This window comes from Frankliniella occidentalis, unplaced genomic scaffold (genome assembly GCF_000697945.3).
Source record: "Frankliniella occidentalis isolate FOCC.00 unplaced genomic scaffold, Focc_3.1 Scaffold69, whole genome shotgun sequence".
Lineage (NCBI taxonomy): Eukaryota > Metazoa > Arthropoda > Insecta > Thysanoptera > Thripidae > Frankliniella > Frankliniella occidentalis.
In genome coordinates, this window is record NW_026267199.1 from 655753 (window position 1) to 671027 (window position 15275).

The 15275-nt window shown below is 36.4% G+C and overlaps 4 protein-coding genes across 8 annotated transcripts; 2 read left to right on the forward strand and 2 right to left on the reverse strand.

Moving 5' to 3' along the window:
- Positions 1-700: 700 nt before the first annotated feature.
- On the reverse strand, positions 701-2171 carry LOC113203931 (transmembrane protein 216-like). Of its 2 annotated transcripts, none has more exons than XM_026418884.2 (2): positions 1973-2171; positions 701-1887 (listed from the first exon to the last, which is right to left on the reverse strand). In XM_026418884.2, the coding sequence occupies exon 2, from the start codon at positions 1877-1879 to the stop codon at positions 1472-1474; it is 408 nt and encodes a 135-aa protein (XP_026274669.1). In that variant the 5' UTR covers positions 1880-1887; positions 1973-2171; the 3' UTR covers positions 701-1471. The 2 variants fall into 2 exon arrangements, with proteins under 2 accessions (XP_026274669.1, XP_026274670.1); XM_026418885.2 differs by having other exon boundaries at positions 2005-2168.
- A 47-nt stretch (positions 2172-2218) lies between these two features.
- Positions 2219-6781, forward strand: LOC113203958 (GPI ethanolamine phosphate transferase 1-like). The gene is made up of 16 exons (XM_026418931.2): positions 2219-2543; positions 2638-2758; positions 2830-2929; positions 3183-3405; positions 3514-3641; positions 3727-3941; positions 4057-4278; positions 4350-4569; positions 4648-4817; positions 4917-5107; positions 5189-5388; positions 5476-5669; positions 5749-5838; positions 5924-6115; positions 6205-6339; positions 6419-6781. Exons 1-16 carry the CDS (start codon positions 2326-2328, stop codon positions 6515-6517), a joined length of 2718 nt encoding a protein of 905 aa, XP_026274716.1. The 5' UTR covers positions 2219-2325; the 3' UTR covers positions 6518-6781.
- A 65-nt stretch (positions 6782-6846) lies between these two features.
- On the reverse strand, positions 6847-9484 carry LOC113203960 (microfibrillar-associated protein 1). The gene is made up of 9 exons (XM_026418935.2): positions 9266-9484; positions 8720-9002; positions 8401-8602; positions 8220-8304; positions 7973-8130; positions 7728-7891; positions 7486-7645; positions 7320-7409; positions 6847-7236 (listed from the first exon to the last, which is right to left on the reverse strand). The coding sequence occupies exons 1-9, from the start codon at positions 9333-9335 to the stop codon at positions 7045-7047; spliced, it is 1404 nt and encodes a 467-aa protein (XP_026274720.1). The 5' UTR covers positions 9336-9484; the 3' UTR covers positions 6847-7044.
- Positions 9485-9499: 15 nt separating this feature from the next.
- Positions 9500-14812, forward strand: LOC113203959 (prolyl endopeptidase). 4 transcript variants are annotated; one of them, XM_026418934.2, is made up of 16 exons: positions 9500-9613; positions 10137-10238; positions 10324-10547; positions 10643-10830; positions 10901-10983; positions 11080-11222; positions 11317-11482; positions 11564-11764; positions 12125-12310; positions 12395-12508; positions 12592-12740; positions 12830-13042; positions 13147-13297; positions 13388-13498; positions 13582-13650; positions 13782-14812. In XM_026418934.2, exons 2-16 carry the CDS (start codon positions 10173-10175, stop codon positions 13845-13847), a joined length of 2130 nt encoding a protein of 709 aa, XP_026274719.1. In that variant the 5' UTR covers positions 9500-9613; positions 10137-10172; the 3' UTR covers positions 13848-14812. The 4 variants fall into 4 exon arrangements, with proteins under 4 accessions (XP_026274719.1, XP_026274718.1, XP_026274717.1 ...); XM_026418933.2 differs by lacking the exon at positions 9500-9613 and adding an exon at positions 9711-9867; XM_026418932.2 differs by lacking the exon at positions 9500-9613 and adding an exon at positions 9712-9873.
- Positions 14813-15275: the final 463 nt, after the last annotated feature.

Sequence of the window (15275 nt, forward strand, 5' to 3'; positions counted from 1 at the left end):
TGGCATAATTTTTAGTGATGTCTACTTGATTGATCCAGAGCTGCTCAATCAGAAGACATTGTTTTGAGACTTTAACTCCATAATTTTAACTGTCACCTTATATATTTTTGTATTTTTGCACATAGTATTATCTATGAAACTTTGCTTCTTGTGAAGGATTTACTACTCAATATGAATTGGTCACACGAAGGCCCCCAGTGTGTGTTTTATATCTGACTCCACAACTGCATAGGCTTAAGAAAGAGCTTTTCATTGCGGACACACTTTGCTTTGAGAAAGAAGTTAGCCAGGACAGAAAACAAATTGACTGTTTATGTACTTGAGAATAATGTGAGACTGTTGTGATAATAAACGTTCCAGGCTTCAATCTCTTCTTATGATTGTTGGGAAGGTTCTGAGTTAGTCAATTGACATTAGAAGCAGCATATTTTTTTATGTTTGGGAATTTCTGTCTGGGACCATTATAAGTATGGGTTGTAGTATTAAGAACAAAATATGTTCAAAAACCAATAGATCTCTGTTGATTCTTTTGCTATGTTTTCTTTCCTTTTTGTTTAAAGTAAAGGAAATTGTTAATTAGTACCAGAATGCACTGGTATTGTACTTGTTTCAACCTCTTGTACTTTCAAGGGAAAAAAGTGAGTGGATTATCAGTTTGTGTATTAAGCAATATTAATATTGAGTTCTGTGACAACAACCGTAAGTGTTAAAAGTGTTTATTTTATTTATTACATGTAACCTTCCATTTGGGATGGGCTTGTTTAGATGGTTCATGAATGAACTATGAACTTTCATGGAAATCTTTTGCTATCTTGTATTATTTGATCCGAGCCAATTGATTTAAGTTGAATTCTATATGTTTAGTTTTATCTGTGTTTACTTGTTATGGAAAATTATTTAACAGCAAATGTTGGTCATTTGTAAATATTTGATAAACTTTAAAAATTTGAAAATTTGTTTGCTTTTGAAATTTTACTTTGTTTTATATTGTTCACATTCCATGTCATCTCTTTTTACTAAATACCAACAGTCAGAACTGCTTACAACAGAGAAACCTGGGTTTGTTACTCAGTTTGCCTGCTGTAAGTTTCATGGTAGTTGATCTCTGTTCTGTCCATTCTTTAATGGGATACTGTGCTAGACAAAAGAGACCCTATGAACAGGCTGTTTCATTTCATTCAAAATTGTGAAGACTGACAGACTTTGAAAACAAAATTACAAGTTTAATTGTATGACAATGAGTACTGATGTTGAAGGATCATGCCAGCTGACTATTGGAACCTTAAAATTATGTGAAACATTTTGTCTTAGACAAATGGTAGGATAATAATAAATATTTATAAAACCTATACTGATTTATAATTTAAACCCTCACTGCTTGTCAAAGCCAATGCTATGGAATTGAATTCCTCCTCATTCCATTTATGTTAGACTAGAAAACAGAAGACTAGTTTTTAAATATGACTGATGCTCAGTAGGCTCTATGGCGATAGAAACTTACAACACATACCGTAGCAAAAATTATCTCAAGTGACAAGAGAGTGAGTTGAATTCCACACAGCACAACCTCCAAACGAATGACATACGTTTGCCACAGTAGAAAATAAAGTACACCAATAGATGAAGGTATTGTGAGAATGAGAGAAATCATTACTGGATAGGATCGCTCTGTCAAGTTACCTTTGTGACCCATGAAGATGCGTGCAGATTCAATACAACACAAGAGTCCAAACATAATACTTTCAGAGAAAAATGTTCCAAATGGGTACGGTAAATGAAGCAGCTTGAAAATCCCAACACCCAATTCACACAGAGCAAACATCCAAAAATAATATGAATTTAGATAAAGTAATATTTCATACGTTAAAGAAGAATTCATGGTCGTCCCTGAAACCAAAAGCAAGAATATTTCACTTACAAAAATAGCTCACATTATAAAATGCATTTGTATATGTGAATCACTATTAAAGACCTGAACAAGGAGAATGTGAAACACAATGTCACCTTCAAGTAGTAAAAAAATCCCCGGTTACATAAATATCTTGAGGAGAAAGGTCAACTTTTTGAAAAGTGAGAAATTCTTCCAAAATCAGGTGCAGATCAGGTTAAGTAAAACAAACAGTCTGGCACCACAACAAATACATGCCGGGCGAGGGGGAAGGAGGTGGGGGGGGGGGCTCGGCGGTATTGGCACTCACGTACTGTCTGTCAATAACAACACCGTCATTCTAAATTCAGTTACTCATTTGTACACACCCTACTTCTTCGGAGTACTTCTTCTGCTTTTTTTTACCTTTATTTGAAAACTTCCAAAGTGAAGACAATATGGGCGTCACCAATATTCTATTGCGTGGTTTTTTAGTTCACCTAGTGTTTCTCTCATCTATATTTGACATTTATTTCAAGACGCCCATTGTACCCGGTATAACATCTAACCCAAATCCTGTGCCGGGTGCGGCTAAACGACTTGTTTTTATCGTTGCTGACGGCTTGAGAGCTGACAGCTTCTTCTCTCATGATATGAAAAGTACTCCATTTTTAAGGTATTTGAATTTTCGGATACTTTGTGCGTCTTTATTTCACTTGCTGCTACCTGTTTGGAACACCTGTTGACCCTATACCTGTTCTTGTTTGAAGGAGTAAGATACAAAACGGTGGGTCATGGGGTGTGTCTCATACGAGAGTTCCAACAGAATCCCGACCAGGTGTAGTTGCTCTAGCTGCTGGTATCTATGAGGATCCATCGGCTGTATTTAAGGTGTGTACCCTCAGTTACAATTCTTTTTGATTTCTACATAGACATTTTTTCGCATTGCGTTTTTGTGGCAGGGATGGAAAGAGAACCCCGTAGAATTTGACTCACTTTTTAATCAGAGCCACCACACATGGGCTTGGGGTAGTCCTGATATTGTGCACATGTTTAAACAAGGTTTGTTTTACTTTATTGCTGGATTCCACTTGTGAAGCCAATAAAGTTTGAAGCGACCCAGTCATTTGATTTCATATTTATTTTAACTGCCTCTGATTAGCTGAAGTCTGAATTGGGCATCTATTACAAAGGACTATGTTGCTTCAAACTTCATTGACTTTATAAAATAAAACCCATCAGGTATATGTTTTACCATCTGTGTTGTTTACCTTTAACTTCAAGCAGTAACTCAAAGCCGTATTTATGTTTGTAGCTCATGTGGAAACCATGGCTTATAGTGCAGATGATGAAGATTTTTCTGGCAAAGACTCTTCATGGAAGTTAGATGAATGGGTGTTTGACAATATCAAAATGTTTCTCAAGACAGCAGAGTCCAATGCTCATTTAAATGATCTATTGCATCAAGAAAAAAATGTTTTTTTTCTTCACCTTTTGGGTCTTGATACAGCAGGTCACACAATCAAGCCTCATTCTTTGTAAGCATTTCTTAATACCCTGTTCTGATCATGTATCATAGAATTATGAGCATACTTCTATTTAATGGTTTCAGTCACATTTAAAAAAAACTGTTTTCTACATAACAGAATGTATCAAACAAATTTGAAGGTTGTAGACCAGGGAGTCAAGGATATGGAGGAACTCTTTGAAAAGTTTTTTTCCGATCAAAAAACCGCTTATGTATTCACTGCTGATCATGGGATGACTAACTGGGGTATGATATTCCTTTTTCCTCTGTCATCCAACTTTCTGTTGTTTTTTTTTTCTAATCTCTATATTTTGTACACACCTGTGATCAGGTTCTCATGGAGCAGGAAGCCAAGATGAAACCGAAGTCCCTTTGCTTGCTTGGGGTGCTGGTGTTAAAAAAGCAAGTCCAGCAGGACTATCAGATCCCCCAAGCCCCTCCCACTGGAGCACACTGAAGCATTTAAAGAGAAATGATGTAAAACAGGCAGATATAGTTGTCCTTCTCTCTAGCCTCATTGGATGCAATATCCCAGTGAACTCCTTGGTAAGAGGTCAAAGTAGTTGAGCTCTACCACCTTGGGATACTTTCCTGAAAAGAAAAAAAAAATGTTCCTGTTAATTGTGCCTAGAACAGCATTTTCCTATTTTCCACATTACAGGGGAACTTACCACGAAATTATTTAGACTCGCCTAAAAAGAATATTGCAGAACTAAGCTTTCTGAATGCAAAGCAGCTTTTAGCACAGGCTGAAAGGAAAAAGGAATTGGTTCAAGTTGGCACATTATCTTTTCGGCCATATTGGAAACTCGCTCCAGAAGAGGTACAGGAAAGACTAAGAGAGATTAAGATGTACCTCTCTTCACAAGATTATCCAAAAGTTGTAAGTTAAAATCACTTCTCTAGCACTTTTCTTTTCCTTGGCTAATTTTTATATTTTGGTCTGATATGCAGATGTCTCTTTCTGATGAACTGAGTTCCCTCAGTATTGATGCACTGGACTACTATCATAATTATTACCAAGGCACTCTCTTGACTTTTGTTTCGCTATCTTTTATTGGGTGGATTTCTTGGTTGTTTTGTAATCTGAGGAATTACAAATTAAATCGATCATCAAAGTACATTCATGTAGGGTTTGGAATAACTGGTATTGTTATATTTCTCCTAATCCAAGGTAAATTCACGGAGTCTCAGCCATAATATTTACCACGTTCTGTTTTCTACTGTTTTAAGCTCTCTTTTCTCAATGCAGGTCAAGGTTTGGAGTGGCAATTCAATATTTACCTTCTCCTACCAATCATCCTCTGGTGGAGAGTCTTTTGCAGGATGCATTCATGGATAGCTGCATTCAAAGCAAAACAAAATAATTTGTTGAACTTAATTTTTGCTTGTTTAATGTTAGTTCTTTTGACAGAAGTTTTGGTAAGTGTGATTGATACCTTTCCAATAACAATTACCTTCCATAGTTTTTTTAACTTGGGAATTACTGAGGACAGTTTGTATAAATGTGCTTCTTTGCAGGTTGCAGCATTTTTTCAGAGGTGGATTTTAAGTTTTGGAGTGTTAGTTTGTTCTTTATGGCCTTTCTGTAGAAAAGAAAAATTGAAGATAATTTCTCCGACCGCATTGTTGATCTGGCTGTTATCTTGTGTCAGTTTAGCTGTTTTCCCACTTTTGCCTGTAATTGGAAGTGAAAGCAACATAGCACTTGTGTTAGTTTTCAAATTTCTTGAAGCACACTGAATTGTGTTTTATATCCACTTAATTTTTTTTTCTTTCTATTCTATTTCCAGAATATTTTCAGGATTTCTCTGGCTGGCCATGATAATTGCTTCACTTTATCTTGTATATGAACGAGTACCAATCGCCAAGGTTGTAAATGAATCAGGGCCTTTGGCAGGTGCTATTTTTGTGGTTTTTCTTGTAACAGAGAGTTTAAATGCAGGATATGGTCTGCCTCGTCTTCTTCAATTCCTAGCGTGGTGTTTACTATGTGAGAAATTTTGATACATTTTCTTCCTGTTGCAGTGGGGCACATGCTCTGATCTAGTTGATCCAATGTGTTTCCATTATGTTTCAGTTAGTCCAATTGCCATATGTTCAAGTGCCAGTAAAACCATTCCTAAACGCTTGATTAAGTTACATGCCATATTGATTGCACCTTATATACTCATGAGTGTTCGCCACGAAGCTTTATTTCTGCTGGCTTTGTGTTTTCATCTTAATTGTTGGCTTGTACTTGAAGCCAAACTTAGTGGATATTCTACAACTCAGGTATTTTGTAAATCCAATTATTATAAAATGAACTGCTTTGATTTGATGTCTCACCAACAAGGATGGGCTTTCATTACAGCTTAAGTTTTTAAAATTTCCACCACCCAAGTTGGAGGAAAATGATCATAGACATTTATACCTTGAAGATTTTCGACGAGCTGGTCTCTTTGTATCCTTTGCCTCAGTACTGTATTTTTAAGCAACCTGTAAATCCACACCAATTTCAGGAAATTTACCTTAACAATATCAATCAGGTGTTCTACATTTTTCTTTCTTTTTTTGGAACAGGCAACATAGCTAGTTTAAACTCCTTTGAAGTGACTTGGGTTCGATGTTTCTTGTCAGTATTTTCACCCTTTACAATGATGACTTTAATCTTGCTTAAAGTGCTCATACCATTTGTAATAGTAAGCAGTATTTTCCGAGCAGTTAATATCACTGTCCAGGTGTGAGAATTTACAGTAATGAAATTAGAATTTCTAAACCAGGTGATCATAGAAACTAAAATCAGACTCATTCATTCTTTACCTTTCAGGCTCCAACAGGATCTATGTTCATAGCAGTATTGATCTTATGTGACATGATGGGTTTGCAATTTTTGCATTTGGTCACAAATGAAGGCAGTTGGTTAGACATAGGAACATCTATATCCCATTTTGTCATAGTTCAGGTATGAAGTCACAAATGTGAAGTCAAAAGACATAAAGTCCTCAAAATCCCTTTCAAATTTTCATTTGATATTCTTGCAGGTGACTGTACTTGCTTTGGTTCTGCTGTACGGTATTGCATCAGTCCTGACTGGATCATCTCTAAGTACCATTCGCAACAATCTCCTGAGAGGTCCTTGAAAATGGAATGGAGAAGATGATACTATAATAGAGCACTTAACTTATATTTCTGGGATTATATAAATTTTATCTGATGACATTTATTTATATAATAATAATCTTTAGCCAAAGAATACTTACCGTATTTTGAAACAATTTGTCCTGTTAGTCTTTGATCTCAATTAAGTTGACATTTCTAGTCCAGAATAGTAAGGGTGTGTGGAGAACCTTCCTCTTTTTTCTTACTTTAAGTAATCCATCAAATAAATTAATTTTTGGACAATGTTTTGAGTTTATTATCATTTCTAAGTGTAGTAAAATGACAAAATGGATCTTAAATCATGACAGCATTTCATAATCTACCATTTTAATTCCATATGTACAATTTTAATTTCTGACTTGTCAAACATAGTCTATACACACGCACGTAACAAAACACACAACGGGAAAATTACTTACACATGCAATTGGAGTGTAGTCTATACAATTAATACACAAACTTCACTACAAATGAAGAGTGAGGTATCCTATTTTCAACTGAAGTAAAACTAGTTATTTTGTGGCAGTCTGTTCTTCTTTTGAGAGGGTTTCTCAAAATTTTGTTTCATACCAGCGGCTTGGTTAGAATAGAACTTGCTATTTTGAGCTGTTTCCGATACCCATGGAGACTCAAATTGAGTTGTGTCCTGATCAACCAAATGTGTGTATTTTGTTCTTCCACTGCGTCCAAAGTTTTTGACCTGAAAAGAAATTTAAAATCAAATATAACATGTTCAGAAAACAACAGAGATCGAGTAAGTTCTTGTAAAATATTGTACATTACCTGCATAACTTTGGGAAGAATAGTTTTATCAAAATGATCCTCCAAAGTGGCGGCGGAGAAGTCTCTTTTAAATATATCTTGTTCATTGTCCTAAAAAGACATCAACATCTCATAAATAAAATTGAAACAACCTTGGATACAAATAATGCTTTGACGAGTTCCATACCAAGTAAAATGCTCCACGATGATAGTATTTCTGAAGAAACTTGTATTTTCCTTTCGCAGAACGATTTGTAATAACCTTAGGATTATTACGGAACTCTAATCTTCTCTCTTCTTCGGTCATATTTCGTATGCGTTCCAGTTCAGCTCTCTCTCGTAACATTCTGCAATGTTACATTAAGTTATAATTAGGGTGAAACAGATGAGCTATAGATGAAATAGATCAGGATTCAGGCATTAACTTACGCTTCTCTTTCCTCTCTGTCTCTTTTTACTCTCTTAAGCTCACGTAACTTCCATGCTTCATATTCCACTTCATCATTTTCATCATCAGTGTTGACATCAGCAAGTTTTGGTTCATCCCCATCTTTGACAACAGTTGATTCTTTTCTTACAATATCTTCTACCAACTAAACAAACAAAAGAAAGAATGTTAGGAAATTATTAGAGAAGAAACAATAGGTGAACAATTACAATTAATTTGTAAGTACCCGCAAAGAATTTCGTTTTCTCTCTTCTGCCATTTTCTTTGCTTCCAATTCGGCTTGCTTTTCTTTCATTTCCTCCTTCTCTTTTTCCATAATGGTAATTCGATCTTTTTTCCTGACAAACACAGGTTTTAATCTAGGACCCATTTCTTCTTCTGAATCTGGATGAGTAAAAAAGTGAGAAAAAAGGGTTACAAAAAAGATAATTCAACACGAAAAATGATTTATGAATTTTGAGAGGTGTAACTACCTGTTTCTTCTTCATATTCTGAGGACTCTTCTCCACTTTCTCCCATACTCTGTTGATCTTCTTCTTTGACCATCACCTCTGGTTCCTGAAAGGAAAAATTCCAAATATGCAATAGCACACTTTCAAATTCTCACCGTTGATATGTTTTCTGTATTGTCAGAGATTCAAATCAATGAGCTACCTGTTCCTCTTTCCTTGCAAGTAATTTCTGTCGAAGAAGAAGTCGCCTTCTTTCAATTTCTTCATCACTGAGCTCTTCTTCATCTTCAGATTGACTACTGTCAGCCTCTGCTCTTCGTTCTTGTCTTCTCCCCTCAGGTTCCTCAACGATTTCCTCTGCCTCCTCCTCTGAAGTTTCAATGACCTCAGGCTCATGGATGTGCCTTCATGGAAGGGATAGAGAAAAGACATTAACAGGGCAGATAGAAATTCAGTACCATTCTATGGCATAAATTAAATGAGAGGTAAATTTAATAATAATGAAGACTATACAAACCCACCTATGTCTCTCTCTTCGGTCTTCATCCTGTTCATTTTGAGGAGCATGTCGAGTCATCAACCTACGTAATCGAGGATCATCAGCTACTACTTGCTCATCATACAATTCTGTAGGAGATTCAGTGTGACGAGGCGGAGGGCGTGTCGGTCTGGATACTGGAGCTCCTTGCTGCTCGACAAAATCCTCCTCTTCTGATTCCTCTTCACTACTTGACATGGGAGCATAATCCGGACGTTTACCAGAAACATACCGATGAACTTTAACTTTCTGCATAGAAAGTTCACCTAGCAGAAGACAAATAAAAACTTAAACATTGAATTTACAAGTCGCAAGTGTTATGATTTATTGAAATAATGGAAGTGGCTATGAGATAGCCCCTTGACCAAACTGTTTGTGAACCAGTCATGATTGATAGCACGAAAAATCTTGAGTGAGGCAAAGATATCAAACTATTTGAAATGTGCGGGTCACTTAAAAATATCCACGCGACTGTTTATTAAAATTATAAACGCAATACGATATTTTGGTTTGTATTGGTTAGACGTACCTTTATCATTTTTTACTGGAATAGCACCAGCCGTACTCTGAATCGAGGCGGTCATCGCTGCGTTGCTCATCTTGAGCGTTTTAAGGCGCCTCCTCTAAAGATATCAAAATTTCACTATCCTCGAAAAGTGCCAAAAGTAAACACCAGAAAAGACCCTACTTTCTAACCTATCAGCCCATCGGCCTATACCTTATTTTTCTTTGTTGTTGTTGATTGGATGTTGTGTTTATGTTGTTGTTCTTACTCTTCTTCTTGTCGTCCTGCACGGGAGGACTCGCGCTGAAAGCCGGAAGCGCCAGACACTCGTCACTTGAATTTTCACAGACCGATTAACTCATCATTTCAGAAGTAAGCCCACTTTGCCTGATATTTGTTTGTTCTTTCGTTTACATTGCTGCCGTAAAACCCTCGTTGTCTATAGTTAGTGGTGTGGGTGTAGACTCAATGTAAACTAACCCCCTAAAGTATCCTGTCCTGTCATGGGGTTTCTGGGTCGGTGTTCATTCCACTTGCGCAGCTCGCGCCTCCACCAGCTGTTGCCAGTTAAATTAAGGCTGGAACAAGGACTTTCGTTTCAGCGCTGTCGTCTGCTCGTCGATAGAGTACATGTACCTTTAATTTCCATTACAGATTTCAGAGTTTAGATTCCTAAATGTCTGTATGGCAGTCCGATCCTGGCACTGCCGGCTTCGTGATATTCACGACCTTCTATTCATGAATGTTCAACTATCAATACCTTCATTTATGTTATTGATTTTTAAAATTCTTGTACATGATACAATTTTAGATTTCCATTGTATTGCTATGAGAGAATAATTTCATAAACTCCCACATTTAAAACTCAAACTTAGAGTAGCTTTTTCTTCGACAGTTTGCTTCATCTAGCAGTAATCTTGTGGACGTCAAAATGAAACAAGAATATCCTGCTGCAAGACGGGATGAAACTGTGGTCGAGGAGTTTTTTGGAGTGAAGGTAAACAAGCCTCATCAAGTTTTATTTCCCTTTTTCTAAAGTTTTTTTTTGTCATAATTCTCTATCCCTTTGTTTTTGTCATTAGGTTGCTGACCCATACCGTTGGATGGAAGACCCTGATGCTGAAGAAACCAAAGCATTTGTTGATGCCCAAAATGCCATATCTAGACCTTTCATTGACTCCTGTCCTGTACGGAAAGACCTTCACAGCCAGTTGACCAAGCTGTGGGATTTCCCAAAATATACTTGCCCTCACAAAAAGGGCAACCGTTATCATTTCCGAATGAACACTGGTCTTCAAAATCAAAGGTAAAATTGAAAATTGTCTTAGTACATCCATCATACAGCCTTAATTTTATATATTTAAGAGGCAACTTTTATTTGATTCCCACTTCTGTTTTTAGCGTTCTTTACAATCAGGATACCTTGGATTCTGAGCCTCGTGTTTTCTTGGACCCTAACCTTCTGTCTGATGATGGCACTGTTGCCCTGTCTCTTTCAAAGTTTACTGAAAATGGAGAGAAATTTGCTTATGGCCTTAGTCATAGTGGATCTGACTGGAACACTGTCCATTTCAAGGATGTTGAAACTGGTACATTGACATTTAAATTTGTTTTTATCGAAATTTTATGTGCCTTACTGAACTTATTAATGGATTGCAGGTGATGACTATCCAGAAAAATTAGAAAAAGTCAAATATTCTTCCCTTGCCTGGTCTCCTGACAATAATGGAATTTTCTACGGAGTGAGTTACACCAATTCCTCCTAATAGTAAATATTGTTTCAATTTGGTTCCATATTTCATTAATGAGGTTTCAATTGTGTCTTCTGTTTACAATAGTGCTACCCTGATCAAAATGGCAGATTTGACGGATGTGAAACTGAAGGTAGCATAAACCATAAACTCTACTACCACAAGCTTGGTACCCCACAGTCAGAGGATATTTTGGTTGTTGAGTTCCCAAAAGAGCCCCTTTGGCGAATGTAAGACAACAATTTCACATTCCTATCTGCAAAGGCCATTGGGTTTTGGTCTTAAAATCACATTCTATTTATCATCTTATCTTTCCTTCTGCAGAGGTGCTGAGCTCAGCGACTGTCAGCGATACTTGATTGTGACAACAATGAAAGATTGCAGAGACAATATGGTGTTCATTTGTGATCTAGAAGCTCTACCTGGTGGACAGATAACAGAAAAATTACCCTTAATTCAAATTGTTCATGAGCTGGATTCTGATTATGATGTAAGTTTGTGAGCTGTTCATAAAAAGCCTCCTTTTATACTTGATGACTACTGTTTTAAATGTTTCCTTTTGTGTTTATAGTATGTCACCAATGAAGGAAAGGATTTCATTTTCCATACCAACAAGGGAGCACCAAACTACCGACTTATTAAGATAAATATTGATGACCCTGGTAAAGATAAATGGGAAACTCTTGTTCAAGAAGACAAGAAAGATGTATTGTCCTGGGCTGTTTGCGTTGCCCAAAATAAATTGGTACTCTGTTACATACAGGATGTAAAGGTTTGTACATCTCAAACATCTTGCACTCCTTTATAAAAACACAGGTTTTTGCCCCCTCCTGCTTTCTAATGTATATATAGCTGGCGTATGCAACCTTGTCTCTGTTTGTTTATCTGTCTGTTTCACTAGACGGATATGAGGCAGAGACTTTAAATTTTTAGGGTATCTTGGGGGTCACTCCCAGAGACTAAAACATCAGCTGAAAATCCTTGCAACTCCCATTAAGGGGGTGAAAAGCGGTTGGCCCGAATATAAAAACCCACCATACCCCAAACTGCGCTCAGAGCAGCAAATCGGAAGGGCGGGCCTGCTTGTTTAATATGCTCGACTAACATTGTGTTTTTCTTCTTTCTTTGAAAGAGTGTTCTACAACTTCACGACCTTGGCTCAGGAGAACATCTAAATACCTTTCCGTTAGATGTGGGATCTATTGTTGGATTTTCTGGTCAGAAAGATCAAACTGAAATATTTTATCAGTTTACCAGTTTCCTTACCCCAGGAGTAATTTACCATGTTGACCTCACTCAATCTACCATTGAACCAAAGGTGTGATAAGATTTTAAGTTTTTCTAAACGTTTAATGTATCTTAATATTTACACATTGTGTGTGTAATTAACATAAATTTGTAGGTTTTCAGAGAAATTAAGGTGGGAAATATTGATTTGAATCAGTTTGAGACCACTCAAGTATTTTACAACAGTAAAGACGGTACAAAAGTGCCTATGTTCATTGTCCATAAAAAGGCAAGTTTTGTGACAGATTTAAATTCCTAATGCTTACTCAAATTTTCTTCTAAGTTACTAACATTGTATTTCTCCTGCTTTAGGGCTTGGTGAAAGATGGAAAAAACCCATGTTTGGTCTATGGATATGGAGGCTTCAATATAAGCTTGCAACCCACATTCAGTGTGACCAGGCTTATCTTTATCCGTCATCTTGGTGGAATTTTAGCCATTCCCAACCTTCGTGGAGGAGGGTAAGATCATAATTCTGTTATCAGAAAAACCAACATTTCTATAGCAAACATATGACAGATGGAATCAAATTGTTTTTGCTTAATTTCAGAGAATATGGTGAGAATTGGCATAATGGTGGCAGACTGCTTAACAAGCAAAATACTTTTGATGACATGGCATCTGCTGCTGAATATTTAATTGATCAAAAGTACACATGTAGAGACAAGTTAGCTATTCAAGGAGGCTCTAGTGGAGGCATGACTGTTGGTGCGTGCGCTAATCAGAGGCCTGAACTCTTTGGTGCTGTAATTTGTCAAGCGGGGTAAGCTTTTCTTTTTCTTTTTTCTTTTTTTTTCTTACCTTTAATAATTTCAATTTCATTGGATTGTATTTATTCATTTGAATGTTTCTTGTGAATGTTATTAGAGTTATGGACATGTTGCGTTTCCACAAATTCACAATTGGCTACTGCTGGGTGTCTGACTATGGAAGCCCTGACGAGAAGGAACATTTTTTCAACTTGAAAAGCATATCTCCACTTCACAACATTAAAGTACCAGAACGCAATGATGTTCAGGTGAGCAAAGCTGTTATCTAATTATTGTTTTCTGATTTGGTTTTGTGTACGTATGTATTTGATTTAGTATCTGTCCTTCTGTCCATCTAGTATCCAGCTGTCCTAGTCTTCACTGCAGATCATGATGACAGAGTTGTGCCACTTCACTCTTTAAAGTACATAGCTGAACTGCAACATACCATTGGCAAGTCTGACAAGCAGGTAAGTTGTGAGAATTATTTATAGATGGAAGAAATGTAATTTCCTATTTTTGTTTTATATGGTTTGTATGTATCTCTTCTTAGACTAACCCTCTTCAAATCTACATTGACACGAAGTCTGGACATGGGCATGGGAAGCCAACAGCCAAAGTGGTAGGTTTTGCTCTATCCATTCTTTCTTATTGTACTGATTTCTAGCTTCATAAATATCATTTAAGGTCCATCATCTTCAATTCATGACTTGAATTAATTATATAATGTTCACTTTTGTTTTTGACTTACAGATTGATGAATGCGCTGATATTCTTAGTTTCCTATGGAAAACATTGAACCTGACCTATTTTAAATAATGCCAATGCCTGTAGAGTCATAAGAAGTTTACAGTGCGCACATTTTTTACCTTTTCTCCAGATGAAAAACTATTTTACTCGCATGTTTTGTCATTTAAACAAATATTATAGATAATTTGTAGAAAATAAGAATGAAAATGAGAGTTTCTAACACAAATTACCTGTATAACCATCTGATTTACACTATTTGCTGTGTTTACTGGTTATGTTTTCATAAGAACTTGCTTGGCTCACACTTCTTACTCAAAAGTCTGAATTCTCATAATGTTGCTATACATAATAGCTTGTTTATTTTTTAGAAGGATGTGTTGTAGCATATTCTGAATCTTCAATCCCAGTGCCGGTGGTATTACGCAAACCCTAATTATTTTGTCACATATAATGTATTAAATATCTATGAAGATTTTGCTGTGATAAGATAACTATTAGGCTTACTGTAATTCTTGTGGTGTAATGTATGCTTAATGATCTGATAAACCAATGTTAATATTAATATTGTGATACATACTACATAGCAGCAATTTTCAAGTCATGTTGGTGCCATTGTTCATTATGTATTTGTGAAGTAATCAGTAAGTGTGAAAGAGGAAAGTTGCACATTTGGCTTCTAAAGTTAAACTTGCAACATCAGTTGGACTGAGAATAGGTCTCCTATTTGAGGCTGGCCCAGATTGAAATAAATGAAGTGAAAAGGGCAGCCTACTACTCTTGAGTTGTCAGTACAAGTCAATGTTTTCCATGTACTGGTATTACTCACATTCATGTTATTGAAATCATTTAACGAATTATTATCTTTAATTAGCAGACTGAGTAATCAATTTACAAGGTTTGACTAAGATCACCATTTCTACAAGTATGGATTGGAGTATTTGGGAAGTAATACAAAGTTTTTTGTCAACATACCAATTCAGCATTGTGCATTTACTCAAATTGCGGCTCAATAAATAAAAGTATTAAATATGTAATTGCTGCCTGAACTACAACTCCTCAACCTTCAATATGTCATTCTCATCAGAAGTCCATCAGAAGGGAAAACTGTAATATCAAAAATCTGGTTAAATAATTACTAATGCAAATTGCTGCATGGAGCTGCGTTACCAGGGTTAACATTTTTCTCTAAAGTCTAATAATATCACAGAAGACACATTTTATGAGGAAGCATTCAATATGGATCCTTACACATTGTGTTTAATTTGAGGGGTGCCAAGGGGTTCTCATAGTTTTTCTTAAACCTTTCTGTAAAAAAAACAAACAGCAACCTAAGGAGCGTTTGTAAGGGTTGGTTAATTGTGTGTAAGTGCAACGCAGTGCAGTGCAGTGCAGTGCAATGCAGTGCAGTGCAATGCAGTGCAATGCAGTGCAATGCAGTGCAATGCAGTGCAATGCAGTGCAATGCAGTGCAATGCAGTGCAATGCAGTGCAATGCAG